General features: G+C 41.4%; 1 protein-coding gene across 1 annotated transcript in view; it reads left to right on the top strand.

Annotated features, from left to right (window-relative positions):
• Positions 1-12,636, top strand: part of FHIP1A (FHF complex subunit HOOK interacting protein 1A) — a 39,533-nt gene extending 26,897 nt beyond the window's left edge. The window contains exons 6-11 of the mRNA XM_068404021.1: positions 574-653; positions 2,091-2,278; positions 2,791-3,831; positions 7,662-7,840; positions 8,124-8,262; positions 12,386-12,636. Coding sequence (XP_068260122.1) covers positions 574-653; positions 2,091-2,278; positions 2,791-3,831; positions 7,662-7,840; positions 8,124-8,262; positions 12,386-12,636 — 1,878 coding nt within the window. The remainder of the gene's footprint in view (positions 1-573; positions 654-2,090; positions 2,279-2,790; positions 3,832-7,661; positions 7,841-8,123; positions 8,263-12,385) is intronic.
• Positions 12,637-13,641: the final 1,005 nt, after the last annotated feature.

The raw sequence follows: 13,641 nt of genomic DNA, 5'->3' as shown, positions 1-13,641 counted from the left end.
TAGTGGAGGGATTGTGAGCACTCCATATGGAGTAGATTCTGATAAAACTGACTTGTTTAGTCCTGGTCTGTGTCAGTACATTAAGCTATATGTATAGAAGCATTCAGCTTCTTAATGTGTAGAATACTAATCATTCCTTGTACTTCAAGCAACAGAAACCTCAGGTGCTTTACAACTTTTCTTTCGGAAAAGACCTTTAGTTGGTTCAAATTCTATGTCAGAGGTAAAACCTAACACACTGTCTTGGAAGTTACAGGGTTCACTTAATGCTAAGTTAAATTAAATTAATAAATTTGAATAATATTAAAGACTAGTAAACTACGGCTTTTTTAGAATAGCTTATTTGAAGGAAAATTCTAGATTGTATTTTGTTAAAATGTAACATGTTATGTGTATAGCTCTAGACAACTTTAAAAAAAATCCCATAGGGGTGCTGACAAAATGAAATATCATACTAACAGTGTCTTATAAAGCATGATGTTCTGGCAGAGCCATTTTGTAATGTAGTATGCAGGGAAGATTGGAAAGGTACAATTTCCAGATGAAAAACTGACAACGTTTATCATTTTCCAGCTCTGTGTGGTCTCCTTGGCATTGTTCAGAACACTCATTGGCTTGCATTGTGAAGATGTGATGTTACAGCTAGTTTTAAGGTAAAGCCCAAACTCCTTTTTCCACTCTTCATCCTAATTCTCGGACATACAGTCTCTGCCTATGGATGCAGAGCTGGATGAGAGTTCTCCAGGGCAGCAGAAATCCAGGAAACTACAGAGATAAGAATATTTATGGTCCTGACAAAAGTCTACCAGACCTGAAGAAGTGTGATTTACGTCCTGTGATCTTCAGGAGCAAGAGATGTTTCTTGTGATTTATTTTTGTAAAAGTGAGAGAAGAGAAGCTAAGAATATATTTATCACCTCCAAACTGCTTATTCCCTGCTTCTAAACGTATAATTCTTTTCTCCTGTATGTTTTCTCTAGTGTTTTATACACTGTGATACAGAGCTATGTACTTGTTTGCAGCTTTCACCTTCCTTCTTGTTGTTTTCTACCTCTGATTCCTCTCTCACTGAGAATACTTCAGGTTCCTGAATGCATTGGTTAATTTTGCTTTTAACTGATAGTTCTATGTGTTGCTTCAGAATACTCACTTATAATTTTGGTGTGTTTATTAGATAAGAATTGATTATTTATTTGGAAATATTGGTGTAACTAAATTGGGCTTTTAGCACCGTAGACCACATGAACATTTCAGATACTGTTTGTCCCTCCACCACAGGCATTAAGGTGAAATTCCCTATAGCTCTGGGTGTTGTGCCTGGGAATGCTGTTAGGACTTCTGTGACCTCAAGTACGTTGCCACTCTAGCAGCAGTAGAGTGCTGTATTTAATCTTCTTTTTGTTTATTTAGGGAATCCTTTAGAATTTGTTTGCATTTTAAATGGCAAGACATCAGTCCAGTTAACACTGAGGCTCTTAATAAAGCGCTCTTAAAAAAATTGAACAGAAGTGCTCTAAAGAAGTTCAAGATGAGACTGTGCTTCCTCTATTCCTTGTACTCCTCGTAGCTTATTCCCTCCTCTGCCTGAGATCTCAGTCTTTATCTCGTGCTGTAGAACACCTTGATGACCCTTCCCTCCTTCTTGCTGGCTGCTTGCCTGACACATATAAACTGTTTCTCTCTGGATTTTCCAGGAAAACAAATAAATTAAGGATTCTGAGACCAAACTCATTCATAGTGTGACCAAACCACTTTGCTGGCCTTTGATGTCTGCCCATCCCATGCTTCCTCCATCCCTTCTTACAGCAAGTTTGCTCTGTCCTGCAAAGGATTGTTCACTTCCCCATTCTGATGCAACTAATCTCCTGTCTCTACTCGTCTTGACAGTTCCTCATCAAACCATAGCTTCACAATATAAAGAGTCAGTGTTTCATGGTCTTGAGAGGTTTAGAATATGGATCACTGTCAAGATTATTATTACTGTTTCTTTTAACTTGGAGAGGGCAGGAAGGTGGGAAGGGAACTTTGTATGTTGTTGCTTTCTCTAACATGAAAGGGTGATGAAGTAATGCTAGACACTGCTGTTCCAGGTATCTGATCCCATGTAACCACATGATGTTGAGCCAGCGGTGGGCTGTGAAAGAGAGAGACTGCTATTCTGTATCTGCTGCAAAACTGCTTGCCCTGACACCAGTCTGCTGCTCCACTGGGATCACCTTGACACTTGAAAGCCAAGGAAAAGATTATATTCTATGGACAAAAGCAGCACAAACTAAAGGTAATTGGTGCTCAGGGGAAGACCAGATAATGAACTGAGTTTGATTTGGCAGCGGCTCATGGGAGGAGGTGGGGAACGATGGGAGGGGGAGGAAATGTGGTGGGCAACAATAAACTGGGCAAGCCTGGACTGGAAATCTTATTTAATTCCTTCCATGTGTCCAGGTCTATTGAAACCTTATTTTAACAGCTATCCAACTTGAATATGCATTTATGAGAGTAACATACAGATAGAGGACTGCAACTCTTGCTGCTTCAGAGTGGTCGCTGTTGTTTTAAGGTTTGAATACGGGCTGGTGTCTCAGAAATCTTGAGTTATAGCTCTGTCTTGGCAATATGAACAAGTCACATATGTTTATGAGCAAATCTCTTAATCTTTATGTTTTGATCTTCCTGCCTTATTGGATGATTGGGACTAAAGATTCTACCTGCCATGTCTTAGTGGCTCCCCTGCTAGAGAACTTTTGGGTTGCTTTATTTTGTCATGGTATGAGTAATCTTCTTTACTTTCAGATTCTGGTAGACACTCTTCTGAATCTACTTGCATTGTGGAATATGGAAGAGCTGTGGACATCAGCTACTTGCAGTACCTGGCGGAAGCTCAAGAAGCCATCCTCCAGTGTCTGAAAGATTGTAAGGTTTGGTCTGCCTTGTATGACGGAGTAAACCCCGATCCAGACACCTTTATCCAAACGCTTGCTGAGGAGAACAGTACAGTTGTGGAATACCCCATGTTTCGGCTCCAGCAAAGGACACCTAGCATGTGTAGCTCCTCTCAAGTAACTCCATTCGGTGAGAAGATGCAGTTGGAGCTAGAATGGGATGATAGCTATGACACAGGGATTTCTCCCGGTTCTGATGTAAGCTCACTGCAACCGTATAATGATCTGGGAAGCACAGAGAGGCAGCTACCTGCAGAGCCACCAAAACACATTCAAGAAATGAAAAAAAATGCCATCATGCTCATCAAAGGATCTTACATAGAGGAATCAGACTTTCAGGATGATGTTATGGTTTACAGGTTATGTGCCCAAAAGGATACTCAAGACGATGATAACTCCAAGGAGAAAACTTTCAATGTAGCCAGAGAACATGAGGTCCAAAGCCAGACTGTAGTCAATGGGCCTCTTGCAAAGAGCCAGCTGGATATGGACTTGGATGAGCACACTAAGAGAAATTCAAGCTTGACTCAAGGTGTAATGAAAGAACAAATAAACCAGAAAATGATTGACATTGATCCACAGCCAGACTTAGAGTTGAAGCTTTCTCCTCAAGAGGCAGATTGTAACTTAAGTGTAAGATTGCTGAGCACAGATGGTGAGGATTTCATTGCACAGTATGACAAAATTATTAAGGAACTGGATCCAAACAGTGCAAGCTTGGAGGAGCAGAAGTTGGATACTTCTGATCCTGTCTCTCCTGCAGAAGAGGAGGAGGACTTTGAGAATTTCTCAGCAGACACCCCTTCTGTGGAAAACATGTCATCTCCCTTCGGACCAAGGGAGGATGTCTCTCCCAAGTATGCTGCGAGGAGCCAGAGTGCTCCATTTACAGGTAGAATGTCCTGTTAATTACATACATACCAAATACAGGAAGGCATGGTGATTAAAGGTGGCCAAATGAGATCACACTTTGCAGTGCACAGCACAAGCATAGAGCAAGGAACTGTCCTGGCACTAAAGAGGGTATAGGCCAAATAGCTGAGACTGGTCCAAGGCAAGTGAAAGAGATCCAACATGAAAGCAGAGCAGAGCAATCAGTGTGGTGACAGCAAATGGTGGTTGCTCGGGGGGTTTTTTTGGCTGCTTTTTTTTTTTGTAATTGTTTAAAATCTTGAGTTGTTTGTATGTCAGAGCTCCATCATTCTAGAGATAGCTTTTGTAATTGAAAGGGGATTGGAGTAACTGTTCTGCTATACAGAGCCCAGTTAAATAGTTTGTTTTTCTGGTGGCTTTTGTCTCTGATGCTATGGATGTGGTATCACGTTGCCAGTTTTTTCGTCTCTGCTATTTCACATCTTAGCACGAGGTGGCAGCACTGGTGCCATGGCTGTACGTGCCTGTCTCCATGCTCTGCCCTGGCATCCTGTTCCTCCCATGTCAGGTCTGCCCTCGCTGTTGGTGTGCTTTTCTGTCTTGTGCCAGGCAGCAATTTAAACCTCTTCTCTGCAGACTGCCCAAGCCATTCAGGAATGACAGTGCTACCGGAGGTTAGAGTAGGCTGTACTTGTACTGCTCCTTGCACTGCAGGCTTCTGATCTTTAATTAGGTCTCCTAGATACCACAGTAATGCAAATAATAAAAAATAATAATGTATCTAGGTTTCCTCATCCAAAATAAAACCTCTGTAGGATGGCTTCTCTTTCATTTAAACGGAGAGGGAAAACATTCATTTGTGACAAGAGGACATAGCCTCAAGCTTCGCCAGGGTTCAGGTTCAGGTTGGACATTAGGAAGAATCTCTTCTCAGAAAGGGTCATTAGATATTCCAGTGGGCTGCCCAGGGAGGTGGTGGAGTCACCATCTCTGGATGTGTTTAAAAAAAGACTGGACATGGCACTTAGTGGCATGGTCTAGTTGACGTGGTGTCAGGGCAATGGTTGGACTCGATGATCCCAGAGGTCTCTTTCAACCTGATTGATTCTGTAATTCTGTGTTTGTGTCCATTGAAATGCAGCCCTTTCTGGTCAGCCGTGGCCAGCATGCCTGGCACTGTTTCTTAATTGAAAAATTCAGCCTGTTTTTCAGTCAATTTGCTGTTATTGCTGTGGTGGCAATTTCCTTGTACCAGAAGCTAATCACATTCAAACCTTTCTGTCTCCCATTATCTGCTGTCAAATATAGCTCAAAAATGTTGTCCCTGTCTTTCATTCTTCATCTAGTCCCTCCCTCCATTTGTTCTTATCCAAAAAAACCCACACCGAAACCAACTCCCCCCCAAAAAACCCACAAAACCCCCACAACTGAGCAAAACAAAGCAAAAAAAAACACGCCACAAAAAGCCTTGCTGTTTGCTCCCCCTCCACAACATGCTTTACTCTTAGGCTGTTTGCTTTAATGCAGATCCCAGTGATTGCACGTAAGGAGGTGCTCACAGAAATACCTCAGAAATGTTGAGATTGCAATGTCTTTCAAATATAATAACATATTTAATTTGGAATGCTATATTATTTTTGTAGATGTGTGTGATAAGGGTTTCTTGTTGCTTTCACTGTTTTGGGATTCTGTCATGGGATGGGGCTTCTCTCTGCAGAATCAAATAACCAGACAGAGGTTCCCACACCCAATAAGTGTCAGCAGTGCAAAGATGCTCTCTTCAGGCCTACGGATCTATGAAGAAAATGTCCTGTTGGTATCTATGTCCAATTTAAAAGCATTAGACACTGTCATTCCAATATTCCCCTGAGCAAGAATGTGGTGTTCAGGAACAGGAATTTGTATTCCTCCCCTGCCCTGCAATCAGTGCTTGACTTCATGGCTGCATAGAGATGCACAGTCAAGAAAGGAACAATTTTTTGACTTCCCATCTGTTTACGCCGTTTCTTACAAGGCTTGCAGACTCTGCTTAGTTCCTCTGATTCTCATTCCAATAATTTCTTGGGGGAAAAATTCACTCTACCACTGAGAAATTTTTTAACATCTTGGTAACCTCTCTTGCAGTGGTGCACAGAACTTGTAACAAGTACTACCTTCAGCTTTACCTACCCAGCTTTGAAGTCTGACCTAGAGGAAAGAAACAGTGATGTATCTCAACTCCTTCTCCTGCAATCCCTCTTGATACAGTAGAGCTATCGCTGCACTGTGGTCCTCAGGAGCTCTGTGAAAATGTCTCCATGAACATGAGAGGGGAAGCAGTAGATTATATTGGGATGGGAAAAACTGTATCTCCATAAAAGGTTTTGGGGCTGCTCCATTGGGTACCCAGGCAGAGGGGATTCCTGCAGGACGTGATACTAACCTTCTCTCTGGTGGCTGACATGGTGGTTGAAAGGTAGCAGCCACATAAAGTCTTGTCAACACTGGCCCTCCTACCTTTCCTCTTGTGAGTAGAGCTGTGCTGGCATTAGCCATGGTAGATGAGTCTCGAGGGAGTGCTTGCTTTGTACTCATGGTCGCTGTAAAACTCGGTAGACTTCAGCCTTTAGTGATGTGCTATTAGGTGAAGTGGCAATGTAGGCACTTATGATTTGATCCTTACTGTTGCGCTGGCCCAGAATTGCTTTAGCCTCTGCCATAGTTTACAGCAGGCATATTAAACTGGGCTAAACTATGCCCAGGTAGCTCGAATGGCAGACATTTGCTAGCTGAGGGGAGCTGGAATGGGGTCAGATTATGGCCACCTTCTTGACTGCAGAAATGCTCATGGCATGCATCTTGTGCCAGGGACTAGGGTGGGATATTCAAAGTTAGCAATGCAGTAGCTGCGTCACCCAGGGATTATTCTGCGTGGTGTCCCTGGCTTTTACGCAGCCAGAATAGTGTGGTGGGCCTGGGTGTGGGATGAGGGATCTTTCTAGGACTTTACTTGTGATTAGGTCACTCTTACAGACTGCCTCGAGCATCTCACCGTCTGTATCGTCTAACGATATGTAGTGTTTTGTTAAAGTCATGCTCAGCCTTGCAAAGCTTTCTTTAGCTTAAGCACTAAGGGTTTATGTACTTTCATGGTAAATGCTTCTGTACCTCAGTGGTTATCCTGCAGCGTGAATACACAAACTAAAGCTATTATTTATTGGTGACATTTATATGATAAAGCCTACGTCTACCAATAATTTTGCGTATAAATCTTTTTTAGTGTCTTCCCTGCTTTGTGTGACTTTGCAGTACTGAAAATGCCTTTTCTTGTGATGTGAACTATCAAACGCCTTGATTTTTATGTTTAGAGTAGCATTTTCGTATTTTCTTTAGAACACCAGAGTTTTTTGATAAGACAAGAAAGCTAGCTGTAATTTACTTCGCCCAGTCCTTACGCAGAAATAAGGCACAACAAGAGTAAAAAGGGCAGATTCTGTTTGCATTGAAGCTAGTGGTACCATTCCAATTAACTTCAAGGGGAATAGAACAGTAGACTGTAACACACTAGGCTAAATCCTTGTTGGCAGATGTAAGGTAGAATAGTTATGCATGTTAAATATGCCATTAATGTACCCTCATTGGCTACCTAGCAGAAGTGCTTCTACTCACGAAAGCTTTTAAAACCTCTAAGTCTATTTTGTCTGTTCAGATACCGTTTGTTTTTTCTCCCTGCTGACTTTAGTGAGCATGTGGGAGGTCTAATTTGGCTGGTTATGATGATGAAAATTCCTTTTAAATGCCTATTTCCCGGATCTTAGGATTTTTCTTCTGTGAAAACAAAAGCATTGGTTCCTTCTTCTTTTCTTGCAGGACCGTTCATCAGCGTAGTGTTGTCAAAGCTGGAGAACATGCTGGAGAATTCCTTGCATGTAAATTTGCTGCTTATTGGGATTATTACTCAGCTGGCAAGTTATCCACAGCCTCTTCTTCGCTCCTTTCTGCTCAACACCAACATGGTGTTTCAGCCTAGCGTGCGGTCACTTTATCAGGTATTTGACCACAAGTGTTCATCATGCCTATTGGAACAGTATTTTTGGTGTCCTGTTAAACCTTACATTAGCTCTTTTCAGTTCCACCTGTTGCTTTCCCACTGGTCTGAGAGCCTCTCATCTCGTTTTGATGTTTTAATTGCATTTGTGCAAAGAACTGGAAATTCTGTATGACCATAACTTTAACTCTGTTTTAATGCAGCTAGACAAAGCCTGAGTATTCAGTCTGTGGCTGCACTGGGAGCAAGGGAGGAAGGAGTAATTGTTACTGGTGTTTTGGCAGGTGCTGGCATCTGTGAAAAATAAAATTGAACATTTTGCTTCAATTGAAAAAGACTTCCCAGGTCTTCTCCTGGAGGCCCAACAGTACTTGCTTTTTCGTGTGGACATGTCTGATGCTGCGGAGGAATTGCTAACCAAAGGTAAAATGTTAGCCCCACTCGGAGGAGTGCTGGATGGAATGACTCACCAGCTACCTCCTCATTTTCTACAGAATGATTAAAAGTAGGTGGTGCGATGTGAATCTCATTAACCAGATGTACCCTTCTGACTTTAAACTGATGATGCTCAGTAGGCCACAGTATATGGATCTACTTGGATATTCTTTGCTCTTTAGAAGCTTTTGTTTGCTACAGAAAATGTCTGTTTAAAGGAGTAACAAAATCAGCTCCTGGCTCGCTGTCAGTTTGGCTGTAAACAAACTTGCTTTCAAGGCATGAGGTGAGCTGGCGTATGTACATGATTTCATTTTATTTTTAGCCTGACCTTCAGCTGGTCATTGGTTCTTTTTTGATAAATGTTAGGGAGGACAGAAGTCCACAATGAATTGGTTTCTGCAACAATTGAATAAGGCTTCATATCATGGTTTGGGCTACTACTGAAGGAAATAGATATTAGCCAGAAAACGTTGAATGTGGTTTCTTGAATGAAAACCAAAAAAAACCCCAACAACAAAAAACCGGGGTGGGTGGGTGGATGGGTGTAAAAGCCAGGACACTCTGAGAGCCTGAGGAGTTAAACAGGTATCATCCCAGAAGCCAGCTTTCCAGGGGACTTCTGTGACATCAGCTGCTTCTCAAGCACAGTGCACGCTACACCTGTCTTGACAGTTACCAGCATTTACAGTGCCATGGGGGAAGCTAGTGAAAATAAGCAAAATGAAAAATCTTACATTCTAACCAAGAACTTCCCAGACGTAGGCAGGGAACTGGTAGAGTTGGGGCCCTGCCCTGGGCATGTGCTTGTTCTCAGCTTGCTGCTGAGCAGGCAGTGTTGGGTGCAGGTTTCCCTTAAAAACCAACTTCCCACATGATGGGAACGTGTCAAGTTTGTTGAGAGCAGTGACCGCAGTGATCCAAGAGCTGACTCGGCAACAGGGTTCAAGAGAGGCTGCATTTATAGGTGTCTGCTTACTCATCATTGAGGGTCATTAATAATCCCCCATTCTGCCTATACCTCTGTAAAGATGTTGATACTTTTCTTGCATTTCCAGAGGTGTGGAAAGCAGGACTTTTTATGTGCCATTTTAATGTGTTTTCATTTTTCAAGGCTCTGAATAATAATTTACCTAGTTTCTAGTCAGCGTGGTATGTGTTTCTAAGGTTTGCAGTACACCTGGTCTGTAAAATTATGATCTTGCCAAGGCTGCTTCTTGAAGAATTAGTCTTGTGGAAGGTGCCTGCTGTAAAGGAGCTGTGTATTGCAAATGTCAGTAGCGTTTTAGGTTCTGCATTCTGGTGCCATAGATTAGAAAGCTTTACAATTAGATGGTATTGTAGCTAGCATGTGGGAGGTGAGATTAGGAGGACACATTTAGTGTCCTTTTTTTCGGGTGCTGGCAATAAGAACTTTTATATAACACATTCCCAATGGCATTTGTTTATACTTCCAATTTTACATCAGTTTTCTTCTGTGGGCTTGAGAATTTGCCAGGCTGACTCATGCTGGTCATTATTTAGGAATTTGAAACAAGGCTGCTTAGTCACCCTGTTGGTACATTTTCTTCTGTGTTGTGGCAACTCCTGTAAAGAAGGCACCTCTTGAAAAATAGATGGAGAATAAATACATGTCTGGATAACTGCAGGCGTAGTTCCCAACCAGACTGGTGATGCAAGTAATCAAACCATAATTCTTGGGGCAAGTTGGCTCACTAGTCCATCAGCTCACAGTAGTTCGTTACATTGATTAAGAAGTACAAGGAGGAACTGCTGCAGTAATGGTAAATGGGAAAAAAAAAAAAAAATAGGCACTCCCGTAGGAGTTCTTTGCATTAGCTTGAATGCCACCTTTAAGCGTCACACAAATTATCTGTTCTCTGAGGGTTTTTTACCCAGACGGAAGTGGTGAATAACCCCAAAGTTTTCTCTACAGGTCTGAGCATAACTGGCCTGCTACAGAATTCATCTCTGAAAAACAGAAGCCAGACTTAGTGGGGAACACAAATGTAAAACTGCAATATTGCAGAGCATTTCGTTTCCCTTGACAGTGGTGGTCTCTGAAAGTGTTCGAGCAGAAATGGACGATTTGTTATTTTCTGCTTGCAGTAGTATGTGGTTTCCTTACACAGTAGCTTGGGTTCTGGTTAGAAATGTAGAACTGTCATGATGTAGATCCCATATGAAATGCTCTACCCTTCTTTCAGTGCATTTTTAACCATATCTCCAGAGTATTCATTTCTCGGTTTTCTCAATTGTATGATTCAGTTTGCATCCTGACCCTAGAAAGAAGTGGACAATCTTGGTCAAAGAAAAATCGAATCTCTTGTCCCTAGACGAGCTTCTGTGCTTTTTCCTTTCTTTTCATTTCTTCTTTTTTTTTCCTCCCAATAAGCAGTTAAATCTAAATAAATTTTTTTTTTAGGGAAATGTATCAATTTCTATGCTTTTGGAAGGGAAGAGTTTTAAAAAAAAAAAAAAAAAAAGAAAAGCTTTGACAGTATACTAGCATTCTGGTTGTATTAGCTGAACTATTTAAAAAACTTAAAATATTAACTATGAAACATTTTGATGTTAGAAAAATCTAAAAAAAAAAGCTTCAAGGGAAGCTCAAACTTTATCTTTTTCATTGTAATTCATAATTTAAGTTGTTTTTCCTCCCACAGTCAGAATTTTCCACAGAACTGAAATTCATGTACTCTCTAGTAGACAGAAATTTGTAGAATAACAATATGAATGATTGATAAGTCTGGAGTTAGAAAGGTTTTTTGAAACTCAAGAAAAGTACAGCTTTGTTAGATGATTAGATGAAAATTTCTTTCGAGTCTTTGGAAGTGTATGGTAATTCCATAGTGCCTTAGGAGAACTACAGGAAAAGGAACAAAAGTGCAGAGCTGTTGGGACAGAGGGGTTGCTCTGCTGCGTCGGGTGAGGTGTTCATCTACAGGTCCTCACATTAGCTGCTTGGAGAGGTTTCAGAAAAAGGGTGGTATAACCTGAGACGGAGTTGTTTTAACACAAACCGCATGCACTTAAGGGAAACCTACTTCTTAATGCAGCATGGCATTTGGCTTATCTGCAGTATGTGAGTTAATATGACAGTCCTTTATTTTTTTTTAATGATTTACTTACACAGCTCATGAGGATATCCACTTGTAAGTTAGAGAGGGTTTCATCTGTCTCCGCTTCTGGCCTCAATGACATCTTGTGGCAGTGAGTTCTGCAGGTTAATTTTTCTTTGTAAAGTATTTATTTCCATCAGTGTTAAATTTTGTCACCTTTTTAGTTTCACTAAATTAATTATCATCTAATTAAAATGGAGTTCTGCTTCAGGTTGAAACAAGGAGCATTGATTGAAAGTTAAGTGCTGCTGTCACTGTAATTCCATGCGTTCTGATGCTTGAGCCCTGATCCTCTGAACTCTGGCAGCAGAGATCATATAGCAGAGCACACGGTGGTTTTCACTTGCTCTTTTTTTAATGCTTAGTTGCTTTACAGGGAGTTAAAGGTAAGTGCAGTTACTGGGGCCTACAGCTGTAGAAAAATCAAATTTTCAAACATTTTTTCCCCTTAGTTTCTAGCTTGCTTCAAACTCCCATGGCAATGTGATAGCTTGGCCTCAAACCCATTTACGTGATGATTCATGGGGAGAGGATAGAGAAAGAGAGAGAGAAGTGAAGTCCAAAAGCTATTTTGATCTGGAGGAGGGCTAGAGCACAGTATCATTTAAATTGAGACAACCGTGCTGGGTCTAGATGGGTAGATATTATCTGCTATTTCATAAGGTAAATCCATATTACTCTTTCCCTTGACTCCTCTTCTGCCCACATATTTCTCTCATCGGAACTGGAACTGAATAATATATAACCTGGGGAAAGATAGCTAATAAAAAATGCAATAGAATCAGGCCACGCAGAACTTTAAAATGTTGGATTAGTGGAGTGTCTCCCTGCACGGTCTGGGTACTACAAACTACAGCTCTGAACACAGCCCTTGTAAACTGGATTTGGACACTGCACAAATACTGTGTGTGCTTAATCTGCTGAGTCGGGGGCGGGGGGGGCTTATTATTATTTTTCTTTCCTCTCCTCTGCTCTCTTCCTGACTTTAGGTAACGTCCAGCACAGCAGCAACGTGGGGAAAGGAAGGAACCTCTCTGAAGCTTACCCGGCTGTACTCCAGCCTTTCCTGGGACATAAAGGAAAGAAAGGCCTGGCTCATCCCAGCCTTCCTGCGCACGTGAGGAATGCCGTCCTCGCAGCTGCCCTTTTCCCAGAGTTCCTGAAGGAGCTGGCAGCTCTTGCTCAGGAACATTCTGTTTTATGTTACAAAATACTGGGGGACTTCGAGGATTATTATTAGTGGTGTTTTTTAAATGTGTTTTTAAAAAAGCTTTTTGGAGTTTAAAAAAGATTTTAAATGCAAAGCTGCTTACAAAAGAAGGTGGTACTTCAATATTTCCTGAAAAATACTTGATTTGGAGGTGGAAAGAAGGAGGCAAAAATGTTATTCCCACGTTACCTTATATTATGGCCTTATAATTTCCCTCTGTGCTACATAACTTATTTGAGAGATTTCTGATACTGCTCTTACTGCAGCTTCCTGCTTCACCTCCTCCTCTTTACACAGTCACCCTTCTTCAGTGTCACCGATTCCTGCTGAATTTTTGCAATATACACTTGTAGGTTGGCTGAGGCAAACGTTTTAGCTTTTTCTGTTCCAGAAATACTCTTCTGGATACCTTATTAGAAGACAGTTTGTCCATGGGGACAGTTCAGGGTATAAAAATATACACAAAATCTGCACAAAACCCCTTTATGTGAAGGGTTGTGCTTCTTCACGTCTTTGTCCTCTTCCCCCCTTCCCTTCCTTTTCCCTGAAATGGGGTTCTTAGCAATCCCCATCTGAAGCCCTCTTTTTAACTAGCAGCTCAGGTTTTTTGAATTCAAGTGATCTTATGTGTATTAAACCCATGACTAGCAGGTGCTGGACCCTAGACATACCATGTTGCCTTCTGTTGCAGACAGATCTGCAGCTATCAGCTGTTGGTCTTTGAAGTCAAATGAACTGTGTAAGTGGATGTGGACTTGCAGACTGCCTGGAATTTTCCTTGCAGTTTCTCAGCATTCTTTGATCACTACTGCATTGCTTCCTAAGCTCTTAAGCATGCCTTATTTAGTAAGATTTGCACAAAGCACAAAACAAAATGTTTCTATGCAAGCTGTTATTAGTATGTAGTTTGTTTTTATGCTTATTTTAATAAGCTAAAGAAAGGTATTCGTTGTCCTTCAGTAGTATTAAAAGGACAGCAGGCTGGTTTTGTCTTTTTTTTTTTTTTTTTAATGAAAAAAGTTGGCTTGCTCCTGA

The sequence above is a fragment of the Nyctibius grandis genome, chromosome 6 (genome assembly GCF_013368605.1).
Source record: "Nyctibius grandis isolate bNycGra1 chromosome 6, bNycGra1.pri, whole genome shotgun sequence".
In the NCBI taxonomy this organism is placed as follows: Eukaryota; Metazoa; Chordata; class Aves; order Nyctibiiformes; family Nyctibiidae; genus Nyctibius; species Nyctibius grandis.
The sequence above is the reverse complement of the archived record's forward strand: the minus strand, read 5'-3'. Positions and strand labels throughout refer to the sequence as shown.